The sequence below is a fragment of the Triturus cristatus genome, chromosome 7, assembly GCF_964204655.1.
Source record: "Triturus cristatus chromosome 7, aTriCri1.1, whole genome shotgun sequence".
In the NCBI taxonomy this organism is placed as follows: Eukaryota; Metazoa; Chordata; class Amphibia; order Caudata; family Salamandridae; genus Triturus; species Triturus cristatus.
This window is the reverse complement of record NC_140590.1, coordinates 1,229,443,469-1,229,458,225: the sequence shown is the minus strand read 5'-3', so window position 1 is coordinate 1,229,458,225 and position 14,757 is coordinate 1,229,443,469. Positions and strand designations below refer to the sequence as shown.

The 14,757-nt window shown below is 45.5% G+C and overlaps 2 protein-coding genes across 3 annotated transcripts in view; one reads left to right on the top strand and one right to left on the bottom strand.

Moving 5' to 3' along the window:
• The window catches only part of LOC146811672 (microfibril-associated glycoprotein 4-like), a 639,295-nt gene that overhangs the window by 197,698 nt on the left and 426,840 nt on the right, over positions 1-14,757 (bottom strand). The window lies entirely within an intron of this gene.
• LOC146811678 (uncharacterized) lies at positions 300-14,295 on the top strand. Its single transcript, XM_085618647.1, has 3 exons — positions 300-397; positions 5,752-6,105; positions 11,741-14,295. Exon 3 carries the CDS (start codon positions 12,243-12,245, stop codon positions 13,605-13,607), a length of 1,365 nt encoding a protein of 454 aa, XP_085474773.1. The 5' UTR covers positions 300-397; positions 5,752-6,105; positions 11,741-12,242; the 3' UTR covers positions 13,608-14,295.

The window sequence follows — 14,757 nt, the reverse complement described above, 5'->3', positions numbered from 1 at the left end:
TTCGTGTGGATTAACAAACTCCCAGCTTTGCCGATATACAGGTGGCACAAGGGGAATCCTCGTTAGAGATACAATAGTACGTGGCACCTTAATAAAAACGAAACCTCTTGGAATTTAGAACAGTAAAGTTTCACTTTAACATACATTCGAGGTGAATTTCTATCAGAAGAAGCACCTTAAAAATGGCTGCCAATATGGTTATTTCCGACATTTGGGAGACAGCTTGAGACCTTTTCTATGTTTATGAATTGTATTGCCGTACGTGAGACGTGCTCACGTGACCGGGGATGGGATGTGTCAAACACTCTGAAGCTCTTTATATGGAGGCAAACGGCGAAAAATCTCGATCGGCGGAGGACTAGTGTGGGGCCATCTGAGACAGTGTCTATTTGGAGTAGTAAGTAGATGCAGAGTGCGAATTAGAGATGTTTGGGTATATTTACAGATGCTACCTATTGTGAGCTTTGATAATTTTCACAGGAAGAGATCTCGAAACTAAGCAAGATTAAACGGACTCTGAGAGGCTGAGTCTTTCTGGGCCAACACTTCTGAGTTAGAAGTGAGTTATGAGAGGCGTGTGTATGTAGTAAGTGAATGGAAATTATCTAATTGACACCGCTTCCATTTCTTTCCATTTGTTTTCCCCTCCTTTCAATGTGTGACGACAAGAGCACCGCCCCCCTAAGGTCCCGGGTTCAGAATAGTACTCCAGAACTCTTGTGAGTAAAGCTGAGCTGCAAGAATATTGGCTCAGATTTGAGATGCGCTTTCTCTGGGGATATGGTTACTGGTACTACTCCCTTGATGATATAAGAACAATACAGTGTGGCAGACTTCTGTTGGAGCAAGATTAAGATCACAATACTTTGAATCTATGAGCAGATTAGAAGCTCTTTTTTAAATTCACTTTATTTTAGTGGTGTCTGTGTTCTCACGTGGTGTGGTGACTTCCAACAAGACGGAGTTAGGTGTGTGTATAAAAAACTGGGCTGCCAAGAGAAAATGCATGTGTTTTAGTGGCATATGGGGGAAGATAAAAACTGAAATGTATAAAGAAAATGTAGAAAAGTTGATGAGCACGAGAATTACAGGTTTTGCTTCTTTCTTTTTTATTTTTTTCTTCTAGAAATATGATTCCTCTCGGAAATTTCCAGACATAGTGACAATTGGACATTGTCTAACGCACTAAGTAAAAAGGTAAAAACACCCGAATATGGGTTAAGACCAAAAACTAAGGACCAACACCCTGACGAATGCCAGAGCGACCTGGTTAGGCGCAAAAAAAGCTGGCAGAAACATGTTGGTATTAGCAGTGGGGATAGAAGGGTCGTTACCTTCCCTTAATACCCCAATTCTTTGGTTTTAATCCTACCAGGGGTTAACAAAAAATAAAAAATTCAGTGTTGACCGCTAGGTAGTTTTAATTATATGTATCTGCACTCTTTTTGGTCTCATTTCTAAGGGGAATATATGTTTTTCCTTTTAGTTGTGTTACTCCTTTGCGTTTTGTTTTGTGTCTCTTCACATCTACTCTACCCTCACCACTACTCTTCATATCTTACAAAAAAAACTTGCGCTCCATCCAGTGTGTTGGTCTGCACCTGGATGTATGATGCGGCCCTATGATGAAGCATGACACTGTTAGGTGTGTGAGGGCAGTATTAAGACATTTTTTGTCTTCCCTGAGTTGTATGTGAGACACACCATCCCATTGTGGGTAGGTGGAGAATTTTGTGTATCTCCCTGTCCCTCAGTCTGGGGAACAGAACAATCCGTTTTTTAGCTCTTCTCTGTTGTGGGAGACTTAGGTATTGTTAAGGGAGTCAGAGAAGGCTCAGCCCCTTGTCTCTTCCGTTTTGTGATATTTACAATCAGAACTGGTCAAGTTTATTTGGAACGTGCAGAAGCCGCGAATGAAGAGGTTGTTGTCCACTCTCTCACCTGAAAACGGGGGGCTCGGGATTCCTGATCTTCAGCTCTAATTCCAGGCTGCCACCTGGTGGAGTGGAGTCGCTGGGAGTCGGAGAAACATTGGCTGTTTCAGGACTAAGCGGTAGCAGCCCGACCTCTGCAGGAAATCCCCTTTCTGCTTAAACAGCATAGGCCTCCTAATCTCTATCCCTCCTACATCACCCGCATACCTCTAGTGATATGGGATCGCACTAACGTCTCTCATGACTTCACTACCTTTCCCTCTCCGCTTACTCCCCTGTTTGACAATCTGGAGTTCGCCCCCGGGATGGATTCGGTAGCCTTTAGTGGGTGGAAGCCGGCTGGCTGCCGTTTCCTCTATCATATGTATGCTGCCGACGGTGTGCGCCTGTTTCACCAATTCAGGCAGGAATACGGGTTGCCGGAAACGGAACGGCTTCGGTTTTTCCAGGTGCGACACTGGGCGCTCACGAGCGGGTTCGCCCGTTTGCAGATCGAAGGCTTTCCCAGTACGAGCGATGGTTAGTAACGCGCACATCAGACAAACAGCTAATCTCCGATCTGTATAGAATGATGCAAGTTCGATTCGCGCACACTTACAACCCGGGTAAGACGCAATGGGAGAGGGAGTTGGGTAGGACTCTGACTCACAAGGAGTGGGAGGGAATATATTATAGGGCCCGACATTCAGCGTACCATATGGGACTCGCCGACACATTCACAAAGGTTGCGACCTACTGGTACTACACTCCGGAACCTTTATACGCTATGGACCGGACGAGGGACGCAAATTGTTGGTTGGGCTGTGGGCAGATAGGCACCTTGACCCATTTACTCTGGGAGTGTGAGTATGTCCAGCCATACTGGTCCCATGTACACGATGAGGTGGACAAGCACTTTAATACTGTGATACCACGCTTCCCGGCGTACACACTGTTGGGCCTCCCAAATCCCCTGACCTACCGCTTAAATCGCATAGGGGGCGGCAGATAGCCATAGCGCTGGACTCAGCGACACAGAACATACTCACTCATTGGCGCACTCCCAGCACTCCAACTTTCACGGGATGGTTATACCGGTTGTGGCATGTCCTAGGCATGGAAAAGCTCACGCTAACACTGGCGGGGGAGGGCTCCAAATATGGGGAGCTGTGGAAACCCTTTTTGGCACTGTTGTCCTCCGAATTTCGGGAGGTCACTTGTCCCCGCTATCTACGCTTGCTGCGTTTATCCGAAGAGCAGAAGGAAGAGTAGGGATCAAGACCTGCAGAGGCGGCGGGGGGGAGAGGCAGATGGACGTGGAACGTGGGGGAGGGGGTGGGTAGGGAGCGAGGGGGGGTTTTAGAATTGTTTTGTTCGACTGCACCTTACTGGAACTCCTTATGGCATCTCCGGGGTGGGCAAAGTCCGGCTTGGGTCTTAAGCATAGGGTTAGGGGCCCGCCCACTCTTTTTGGACCCGCAAGGTGTTGATAATTTCCTTTGTTGGTGTTTCTCTGTGTTCTTTGAAATGTCAGTAAAATATTTAAACCATAAATGCAATAGGAGAAATGCAATCATATGGGAGGAAAACAGTTATATGCATTAACAGGTAAATCCACAACTTATTCTTACAGTCTTCAGGAGTTTAGACCAACACTTGACAAGGTTCAGTTTAAGGTAGGTACTGCACAACCAATGGCACTGGGGCAGCCAGGTGCAGAGGTCACTGAGCCCAGTGTTAGTCAATGGAGACTGGGGGCACTGAACAAGGTACAGATTGCAGGTACGTACCCGCGGTTTCAGGGCACAGGCCCCAAGAGTTAAAGCAAGCATGGGGGACCACAAGGCAGCACCAACCTAACACCACCAGCGGCACAGGGGCAGCCAGGTTCACAGTGCAAATCAGCACAGGGCGGCCAATGTGTTTCAATGGGGAATCTCGGTCGCACAAAGAGGCTGCAGGCTCGGTCCATTAGGCTGGATGAAGGTGACCACTGACTTGTCAGGTAAGTTGGAGTGTAGAAGGAGGCTTGGGCACCATCGTCTGGGCTCCCCAAGGTCAGGGGGCTGAGGCTGCACGGGTGCCTTTTGGTGGTGGATTTGTTTTACCGGTGCCGGTCATGGTCAGGGGTAACCTTACAGATGAAGCGGCAGGAGTCTTTGTGGAGTCCAGGTGAAGTCAGCCAATACTAGATTCAAGGTCAGGATTGCTGGGGAGACGTCACTGGACAAGTGAGCCACTCAGATTTGGGCTGTGGATGTCGGGTGCAGAGTGGGCAGAGGTCGCGGATCGGCCCGGATCCGGAGCCCTTGAAGTTGGATTATTCTGGACAGGCCACTGTCATCTGGAGATCTGGTCTTTGTTGAAGCATGGGCAGTCTTCCTCTAGTTCTGGAAGTCGCTGGCCACAGGACAGGCATCGTCTTCTTTCGCAGGGTCTTTGAGCAGGAGACAGGCCAGAAAAGATGGGCCCAAATCAGTAGTGACCTAACAGGCTCAGCTGAACAGCGTCTTCTTTGTCCTTCTCGTCTTAGGTCACAGGTATCTGAGGATCAAGGTTCGGGGGAAGCCTAAATATTGAATTTTGGGATGTTACAGGTACTGGCAGAGGGTAGCCAATGGGCTATTTGCCTTTTAGGGTGACTACACTCTTAGTATGTCCCCTTCCTTTGGCGATGGTGCATCCCCTAACCTGATAGGCTAAAATCCTTCCAATCAAGATGGAGAATTTCCTAAGGAGGGGGTCACTTCAGCTCTGGACACCTTAGGAGTGGTCGTGGCTGAGAGGGGACACACCTCTCCTGTCAACTCATTTTCCTGCTGACCTTGTTGCCAAAAGTGGGCCTGGTCATTGGGATGGCATCTACACTGGCTGGAGAGGCCCAGGTTAGCATTACAAATAGCAGGAAGCCTTTGAGGCTCACCACCCTAATACTGTTCCTGCTAGGGGGTAGGTGTGAAGCACCTCCACCCAAGCAGGCTTTGTTACTGACCCACAAGAGCACAGGTGCTCTCACCTCAGGGAGTCGGAAACATGTCTGTGTGTGGCAGGCTGGTGCAGGCCAGTCAGATGTACACTAGTGTGTTGGTCGTTTTTCAAGGAGAAATCTCTAAGATCCCCTCTGAGAGCATTTTACAATAAATCCAAGACTGGCATCAGTGTGGGTTTATTGGGCTTTTAGTAAAGCCATCGTAGAGCTGTGGAGTTCGTAATGACAAACTCCCAGCCCATGGATTCACTGCACTTACAATGTCTAAGAATGGACTTAGACACTGTAGGGGCATATTGCTCATGTAACTATGCCCTCACCTGTGGTATAGTGCACCCTGCCTTATGACTGTGAGGCCTACTAGAGGAATTGTGGAAGTTGGCAGAGATCACTGTTAGCATGAGCTGCAGCCATTTTAGTTAGCCATGTGCTCGCCATGTGCTTTCTCCCTCTTCACTATTGCCTGCCCTTGTATTCTGCTTGTGTTATCTGTTACAGTTAACTCCTTCAGCACTGAGTCAGAGCCTTGCACATCTCAGAAAGACCTGTAGCTGAATGCACCTGTCCTAGTGTGTAACTGTCAGGCTGTTTCAACTGATGTCAGCAACTTCATCACCCCTCCCACTTTGTTGACTAAGTATTTTCTGCTACTCCGTATATGTGAATAGCTATTCTTGTGTATACTTGTACCGCCTCCTTTTGAGCTCTCATGCTTACTCAGCTACAAAGTGGGTATAAAAGGCCCATAGTTTCTGTACTCCTTGTACTACCTCATAAATTGCCTGAGTGTTCTGTATAGATGTAGTTCCACTCATGAGGTTTTAATAAACTATTGTTTTGATATTACAGCTTCTGTGCCAATCTTCATTTGTTGGTCCAACGACTAGTGCGCAAAGAAGGGCGAACCCCTGCAGCGGTAGGCCTTGGTAAGGCCCACCTCTACAAATTGGCACCCGTCACGTGGGGCTCATCGGCGACTCGGATGCCCGAAGGAGTGTCTCGACGGAGGTTTGGAATTTCGCTAAGGATGTACACTGCATGAGGAGACCCTTGTCTTAGCAGACCAAAGTGCTTTTCCGATTTTCCTGATTTGACCCTCCAGGTGGTGCCGGTCCCTGACTGAGATCCCTTCTGGCGTTCGTCGTGCAGAGACCATTTGGTCGATTCAGAGCTTGGCAGTTGGAGGCTGGAGACTTTTGTGTGGTAAGGTTGTTTGAGGCAACACTTCTTGTTTGTTTGGCCAAAATCTTGGATTTGTTTGGGTATATATAAATTGCAATTTCTATAGGCAGGTATTGAGGAGATTTTTCTCTAATTTTTGAATTCTTGAACTGTACAAATTATGTTAAGTACTACCTTGTTTTATTATTATATATGCTATAATATTTTTGGCATGCCTGTTTCAAGCACACTTCGTAGGATGTGTTGCTTGCTTGGAGGTACCAATATGGATCTAGAACAGAATCAGCCGGCTCCCCCTGAGGGGACACCAAATAAGTATATGTACATTAAAAACTGGATTTCTTCCATAATGTATAGCACACTGTGGAATAAATCCACCAAAAAGGATCCTGATCTGCGAGGGCCAATAAATGGGTCATTTGATCTTATAAAGATTCAGTATGTGGAACAATGTGTGTTTAAGCGCAAAAGTAAAAAAGATATGTTTGACAGTGTACGAATGTGGGAGAAAGAAGCGCGTGAAAGTGTGAGGAAAGAGCAAGCTTTAGCAGAAAAAGAACAGCGAAAAAATATCCATGTGAAAGCGCTGGAGATGAAAAATAAAGAAATGAAGGAAATAAAAGAGAGAGAGGATAGGGTGCGTCGTTAACAGGTAAATGGTCAATACCCTGTCCGGCGCCCCCTTTATCCTCTACTTAATAAACCTCAGGACGATTCAATTCTATTAGATCGTTCTCCTCCTCCATATACTTTTCCCTCTGCCCCCGAGGTTGATTCTGATGATGACAAATCTTTCTCAGATCAGGTAAAGACAGAATCAGATGCTAAACGACAGACTTGTTCCTTTCTGACCACTGACCATGCGGCCACTCTTAGATCTACTGCCTGAAAAGCAGCTTGTGGTGACACTTCTGCTCCAGATCTTATAGCAAATGTTCAGCAATGGCAGGAGTCAGAGCAGTTATATTTTACAGAGTCGTTTACTGGAGAAGTAATTGAAAGGTTCAGGAAACATTCCAAAGAATTAGAGCCTGTTGATATAAAAAATGATCATAAACAATTGAGTGACGGTCTTTTTCTCCCTTCCCAGGTGGCCGATTTAATTAAACGTGTGGATAAACTACGAACTGATGTATTCCGTTTGCGTGAGGAGAAAAAGGCAGCTGCTACAGCTGAACAAAAAGTTCAGACCCCGTGCCACAGGATGGAGATCCAGGGACAGATAAGGATATTGTAGTTCATGGGAAACGAATGCATGAAGCTGCGCCTTTGTATGTCCCTCCTAGGGGTGCGTGAACAGATGACGATAAAGATTGAACTGATGCGAAGGGATATTTTGTTTACAATTGGGTCTATACCCCTTGGAGTAGAGCGGATGTCATGGCTCTTAAAGCTGCTTTGCCTGACCCGTGGAAAAATCCACCTGCTTTTTATGAAGAAGTTGAAGGAGCTATTAGTTCTTGCACTATGACTTTGCCTGATATTGATATTTTTTGGGCTTATTTTACCTCCTGATATGTGGAGATCTATTCGTAAAGTAGATGATCATGCAGCTTTTGAAGATATTTGGAAGGAAATAGAGAAGAAAGATGCAGAAAGGGAACCTGCACAGAAACCGCAACAAGAAATATTAGACCTCCCAAAGGCTATAATAACTAAGTTGAAAACTCTCATACCTCCTAAAAAGATAGATTGGACTATGCTAGCATCTTGTAAGCAGAAACCGTTTCTGATTTCTTTACACGTTTTGAGGAGACATTCCATGACTTTAGTGGCCAGTCATTGACAGATGACACGGGCAGGCATCTGTTCGTCTCCAAATTTGTCGCGAACCTGTTGTCAGGAATAGCTAGTCGCCTAAAGGCCAGCGAGAGTTCATGGACTACGTCTTCCCCAGTCTCTCTTTTGACTGTGGCTCAGTATTATGAACGTCAGGAATTGAAAGCTAAGGGCAACAAGGATAAAAAGGCTAAGGATTGAAAAACAAAGGTTATGTTAGCTCAGGTTTATGGTCCATCTTATAGAGGTAGTGGTAGAGGTGGACGTGCGATGTACCGCCCTAGTATGCCCCCTTTTCCTCAAGCTACTTTGTCTTCTGATCAGTGTGCCTATAGCAAGGAGATTGGACATTGGCGTTTTGAGTGTCCACTTTTGCAAGGTCAGCAGTATCAGCGTGGTAGAGGACAAATGAGAAGCCGCCCAGGGAACTCAGAAAATAGGGGAGGTATGGATAATCACACTAGGTTTGAGGCAGTAGAGCATACTCAGAATTCTTCTAACACTTTTGATAGTCGCAACCAATATCAAATGTCCGATTATTCGACCGCTGATTTGAAGGATTCTGCTTATGCATAGGAATCCCTAGGATGGGGTAAGGAATTAGTTGAAGTCCCAGTAGATCAGAAGGGTCCCTATGTTAACGCACACGTTTTGGGCTCTACTGATCGGTTTTTGGTTGACAAAGGAGCTACCCGTAGCGCCCTGTCAAAACAATTGGCTACTAGGGCTCCCCTGTCTGGCTTAACAATCACTTCGATAGGATTCGATGGGACACCTTCCCCTAGCCCACTGTCACAACCACTTGCATTTCATGTTGATATATTCTCTGCTGCATGTCCATTTTTGCTTTCCCATAATACACCGGACAATATTGTGGGTCTCGATATGCTCAAACATTTTCGTGCTACGATACGATGTTTTCCAGAAGGTGTGCGTGTTATTCTGAATGATAACTATTCCAAGGGTGAGAGGTTTTGTCTTATTAAAGAAGATATTGCTTTGGCATCCCTACCTAGTACTCTGTGGGCTACGTCAGACACTGATGTGGGGCAAATGGTTATCCCACCAGTCCATATTCAAGTGAAGGAGGGCGCTTCATTGCCTCGACTGCCTCAATATAAAATTTCTCGAGAAGGTGAAGAGGCACTAATACGTATTGTTCAAGATCTGATTGGAGTAGGGGTTGTGGAAGAAGTCCCTTACAATATTTGCAATAGCCCTATCCTTCCCATCTTGAAAAAAGACACATACTAAAATATACAGGTTTATCGTTCACTTACGAGAAATTAATAAGATCGTAGTGCGCCAATACCCGGTAGTCTCTGACATCACGACACTCCTTACCATGGTTCCTCCGACTGCAACTACATTCTCTGTGATTGATTTGAAGAACGCTTTCTTTTCTATACCTATTCATCCTGACAGCCGATATTTGTTCGGCTTCACTTTGAATAATCGATCCTTCAGATTTTGTAGAGCTCCACAAGGGTATACTGAGTCATAGCATTTATAGCCAGGCATTGAAAAGACAGCTTGATTCTTTCCCTGTGCCAAAAGGGGTAGCTCTCATACAATATGTTGATGACATCTTGTTGGCTGCAGACACCACTGACCAATGTGAAGAAGGAACATTGTCATTGGTCTCCTTTTTTGCCTCTCACCATCATAAGGTTTCTAGGAAGAAATTGCAATACTGTAGACAGCAGGTTACCTATTTAGGTCACCTCATGTCTAAGGAGGGACGTGCACTCACACCGGACGCATCCAAGCTATTTTAGACACGCCTGTGGCCCTTACTCAGATGGATGTTCGTGCATTGATCGGCCTTACTTCTTTTTGTAGGCAGAGGATCCCTAGCTTTTCTCATATTGTTAAACCCTTGTTGGCCCTTTTGACTAAAGACACTCCAATGCCCCTTCCACGGACTACTGAATTTCAGAATGCTTTCCAACAGTTGCGTCAAGCTCTATGTTCTGCACCAGTATTAGGCACTCCAGACTACACCAAGGCCTTCACACTCTATCTACACGAGAGGGATGGTTGTGCACTCTCAGTTTTAGTAGAGACACATGGTGATAAGCAGCATCCTTGTGCATATTTTTCAGCTGTCCTCGATCCATTCGCACATGCGTTGCCTCTGTGTTTTCGCTCTGTGGCAGCGGCAGCTGTGTCCATATGTCAGAGTGAAGGGATAGTCTTGTCACATAGATTGCTTGTGTTAGTACCCCATGCAGTTGATGCCCTTTTGAACCAGACCAAAACGCAGCATTTAACTAGTGCTCGCTTGACAGGTTATGAATTGACACTCTTGACCCCTCATATCACCTTGAAAAGATGTTCGACTCTTAATCCAGCTACTCTATTGCCATCCCCAGCGACTCAGTCTCAGTCGCAAGAGCCTCATGACTGTATATTCCTTACTGAGGAACAGACAAAGGGTCGTGTTGACCTGCAAGATACGCCTCTTTCAAATGTTGATGGGGAATTATGGGTTAATGGGTCCTGCTTGAAATTACCGGATGGCACGACATCAGCGGCATATTCAATCACAACAGTTCAGACGGTAGTTGAGACAGCTCACATTCCACAGAAGTCAGCTCAGGCAGCTGAGCTGATCGCATTGACGAGGGCGTGTGAACTTAGTACTGACTTGTCTGTTAACATCTATACCAATAGCTGCTATGCCTTTGGAGTGGCTCACGATTTTAGACTGCTCTGGAAGGAAAGAGGCTTCCTTACATCACATGGGACACAAATAGTGCATGGAGAATTAGTACATAATCTCCTTACTGCCTTGACATATTCGAAGAAAATAGCGATTGTTAAGTGCAGTGCACACAAGAAAGTGACTGATAAAATAGGACAGGGCAATGCCTTTACGGATCACACAGCCCGTGAGACTGCAATGCAGCAAAGAACTACATCTATGTATGTGGTTAAGTCTCAGGCTGAACTTTGGCATGATGCCAGGCAAGAAGTGCTGGATATGCAGTGATCTGCCTCTGTTGATGAACTAGAGCAATGGTCTAAGGAGGGAACATTGGATGATGAGGGCTGTTGGAGAAATAAAGACATGACTAAATGAAGATTGCCCACAGCCTATTTACATCCTATGATTCACATGACACATGGGCCGGCAAATGTAGGAGCTTTCTCAATAGCGAAGTTGCTTACAGAAGTTTGGGATCATCCAGAAATTGCCGGCACAGCTAAAAAGATAGTGCAGTCTTGCTTGATTTGTCTCCAGTATAATCCTGGAAAGGGAACACGAACTCTAACAGGAGGATTTGCCACACCAACTGCACCTTTTGAGGTTCTGCAAATGTATTACATCCAGCTTGAATGCCGTGATAACTTAAAGTATGTCCTAGTAGTGGTATGTGCCTTCAGTAAGTGGATAGAAGTGTACCCTACGAAAGATAATACAGCTCTTACTACCGCAAAGGTGCTTTTAAAGGAGTTTTTCCCCATATGTGGTGTTTGCCGACTTTTGTGGAGTGATAACGGACCCTATTTCATTGGGCAAGTTATTGAGTAGGTCTTGAAAGAATTGGGAATCAAGCAGAAATGTCATGCTGCTTTCCAACCACAATCAACAGGGCTAGTGGAACAATACAATTCTACTCTCAAACTTAAGTTGGCTAAAATCCAGGCTTCCACATATCTGAAATGGCCTGATGCACTACCCTTGGCATTATTGTCCATCAGATCGGTGCCACATACACGATCTGGCCTTACACTATATGAGGTGGTTTTTGGAAGGCCAATGAATATCTGGGGGATTCCTAAGCCACGCCCAATACATGATGTACCTTGTATGCTGATGAGTGACTATCTGTCACAGTTGACTGACAGTTCGCTTTCTATTTATCAACAGGTTCAAGAAGCTCTTCCTGACAGATCGCGAGGTGATGGCCATGATCTGCGGCTTGGTGACCAGGTGATGATCAAAGTCTTCCAGAGGTCGAATAATCTGGAACCGAGGTGGCGAGGTCTTGAGCAGGTGCTCTTGGCGACCAGAACTGCAGTCCGAGTGACCAATCGGAAGAATTGGGTTCACTCGACGCACTGTAAGATGCACTTACTGACCATCGAGACATCCTGGACACAGAGAGAGGCCAAGCCATAACACCTGAAGAACCTGAGGAAGTCTTCCCGGACCACACGATCCCTGGTGCTTCTTGATATCAGCTGCGGCCCCGGAGAGAAACTGCATTGCTGAAAAAGGCTGGTTGAGCAACCGTCCTGGGTTAGTGAAAGACTGAGCTGCAAAGGGGGGGATCTATTAGTGACACCCGTCTCAAACTCAGTGAAGAAACCAACGGCTGCCCAGGACTTTAGAGCTCCATTTGCTTTGTTATTTCAACGTCAAGATAAACATGCCTATGGAAAAGACATTGACTGCTACAAGAATAAGCAACAAGAAGACTATGTGCATTGCTGGGTTTAATGTCACTGTGATCATTATGGCAGTAATAACTTGGGTTGTAGAGGAAGTGGCTCTTGCTCGACGAACACTGACTGCCACTACTCCAGCACCTATTGAGCACCACTACTTCACCCTCCCTTATCATGAGCAGAAGCATAGACAGTCTTATCTTAACAACACGTTCATCCAGATGTTGCACCACACACATAATGCTACGAACATTACCGACTGTTGGGTGTGTGGAATGATGCCAGCTCATCAGAAAAATGGAGGAACACCTTTCATTCCTTTGCCATTCTCTCACAATGGCTCCTGTAGAGCCTGGTTTGCTCTGTTGTGGGACACTCATGTTGCTAATATCACTGATTTTGGTGTAGGAAGACTAAACTACCAGCTAAATAAAGTGTGCTATCCTGATGAGGAAGGAGATCCGCAGGCTAAAGGAACTGTATGGGAAATGGAGGAGTATCGCCGAGGAAATTCCTCTACACACTATGTTTTCCCAAATACTCGAACTGCTAAGGGTAATGGACCTTTTGTTATAGCTGTTACTAGGACTCGAGCAGACTTGTGTGTGAACAGTGTTGGCAAAATTCCCGTGGGAAAAAGCGATTGTACTCTTATTTTAAATATTACTGGAGTAAATAACAGCAGTTTTACGTCATCGCTTAATACCTATTTTATATGTGGAAATAAGGGATATTATAATTTACCCATTGACTCATCCGGTACTTGTTTTGTGTCCTTTTTGTTACGACCTGTGTTTTTGGCACCTGCATCATATCACAAGGACTATAAACTGTTTAACGACATTTCCAAAAACATATTTAAGAGGACAACAAATCATGATGAGGTGGATCAGACTGACACTGCACTGAGGCAATATTTTGATTTTAATTTTGGACTGTTCTTCTTTGATGGTGCTGCCTTGAACAGCAGGAAAATCAGACACATGACACGTGTTGTAGAGGCTGTAACTAACCAAACAGCTATGGCACTTGGAAACATCACAGAAGAACTGCAAATTGCGAGGACTGTGGCGCTCCAAAACCGAATGGGCCTCGACGTTGTACTGGCTGATCGAGGTGGTGCATGTCGCATCATCGGGAGCAGTTGTTGTGTTTATATCCCTGATCACGCCCCTTCAGTTTTTGATGCAATCTCTAAACTGCATAAAATAGCTGCTGAGATTCACCCCGATACCGGAACATGGACTTTAACCGGTTGGCTGTGGACATTATTTGTTACCTGGGGCTGGAAATTGTTGACAATATTATGTATATTATTTGCAATTCTGCTGACATGCTGCCTGTGACTACAATGTGGTCCAATGCTTTGTTCCCTTTGTGCCTCTGCTTGTATACCTACCAAACATAGCGTTGGGAAAGTGAATGCCTAATATGTACTAGACCAAGAAGTTAATGAGATGATGCAAATCGACATACAAGATGTTTTTATTGTTTCTTCTAAATCATAGATGTCTTCAGCTAATGCTAAAAGGGTCGTCTGTGGAAGTTGGCAGAGATCACTGTTTGCATGAGCTGAAGCCATTTTGTTTTTGGCAGCCATTTTAGTTAGCCATGTGCTCACCATGTGCTTTCTCCCTCTTCACTATTGCCTGCCCTTGTATTCTGCTTGTGTAATCTGTTACAGTTAACTCCTTCAGCACAGTCAGAGCCTTGCACATGCTCAGAAAGACCTGTAGCTGAATGCACCTGTCCTAGTGTGTAACTGTCAGGCTGTTTCAACTGATGTCAGCAACTTCATCACCCCTCCCACTTTGTTGACTTAAGTATTTTCTGCTACTCCATATATGTGAATAGCTATTCTTGTGTATACTTGTACCGCCTCCTTTTGAGCTCTCATGCTTACTCAGCTACAAAGTGTGTATAAAAGGCCCATGGTTTCTGTACTCCTTGTACTACCTCATACATTGCCTGAGGGTTCTGTATAGATGTAGTTCCACTCATGAGGTTTTAATAAACTATTGTTTTGATATTACAGCTTCTGTGCCAATCTTCATTTGTTGGTCCAAGGACTAGTGTGCAAAGAAGGGTGAATCCCTGCACCGGTAGGCCTTGGTAAGGCCCACCTCTACAGAAGGACTTACCTATGCCACAGGCAGTGTTTGTGGGCATGGCACACGGCGATGTGTGCCATGCCGACTATTTAGTTTTGTATGCACTAAAACACACAGTCTGCAATGGCAGTGTATATGTGTTAGGTGAGGGGTCTCTGAGGGTGGCACAATACATGCTGGAGCCCTTAGAGACCCTCTCTAGTCAGAAGGCCCTTGGTGCCAGTGGTAACTTTTAGAGGGGACCGACATGTGGGCCAGATGTGTGCCAATTGTGGAAGCAATAGTACACAATTTGTACTGCCTCTTATCCTCTTATTCATTGTGAGCAAGCCTCAGCTTCTGCCTCTTGAACTCTCTGGCCTTCTCTACTTCCTCAGCCTTTGGT

What these genes read in the sequence shown, in the direction of transcription:
- LOC146811678 (XM_085618647.1), top strand. Translation starts at nt 12,243, where the DNA reads ATGCCTATGGAAAAGACATTGACTGCTACAAGAATAAGCAACAAGAAG.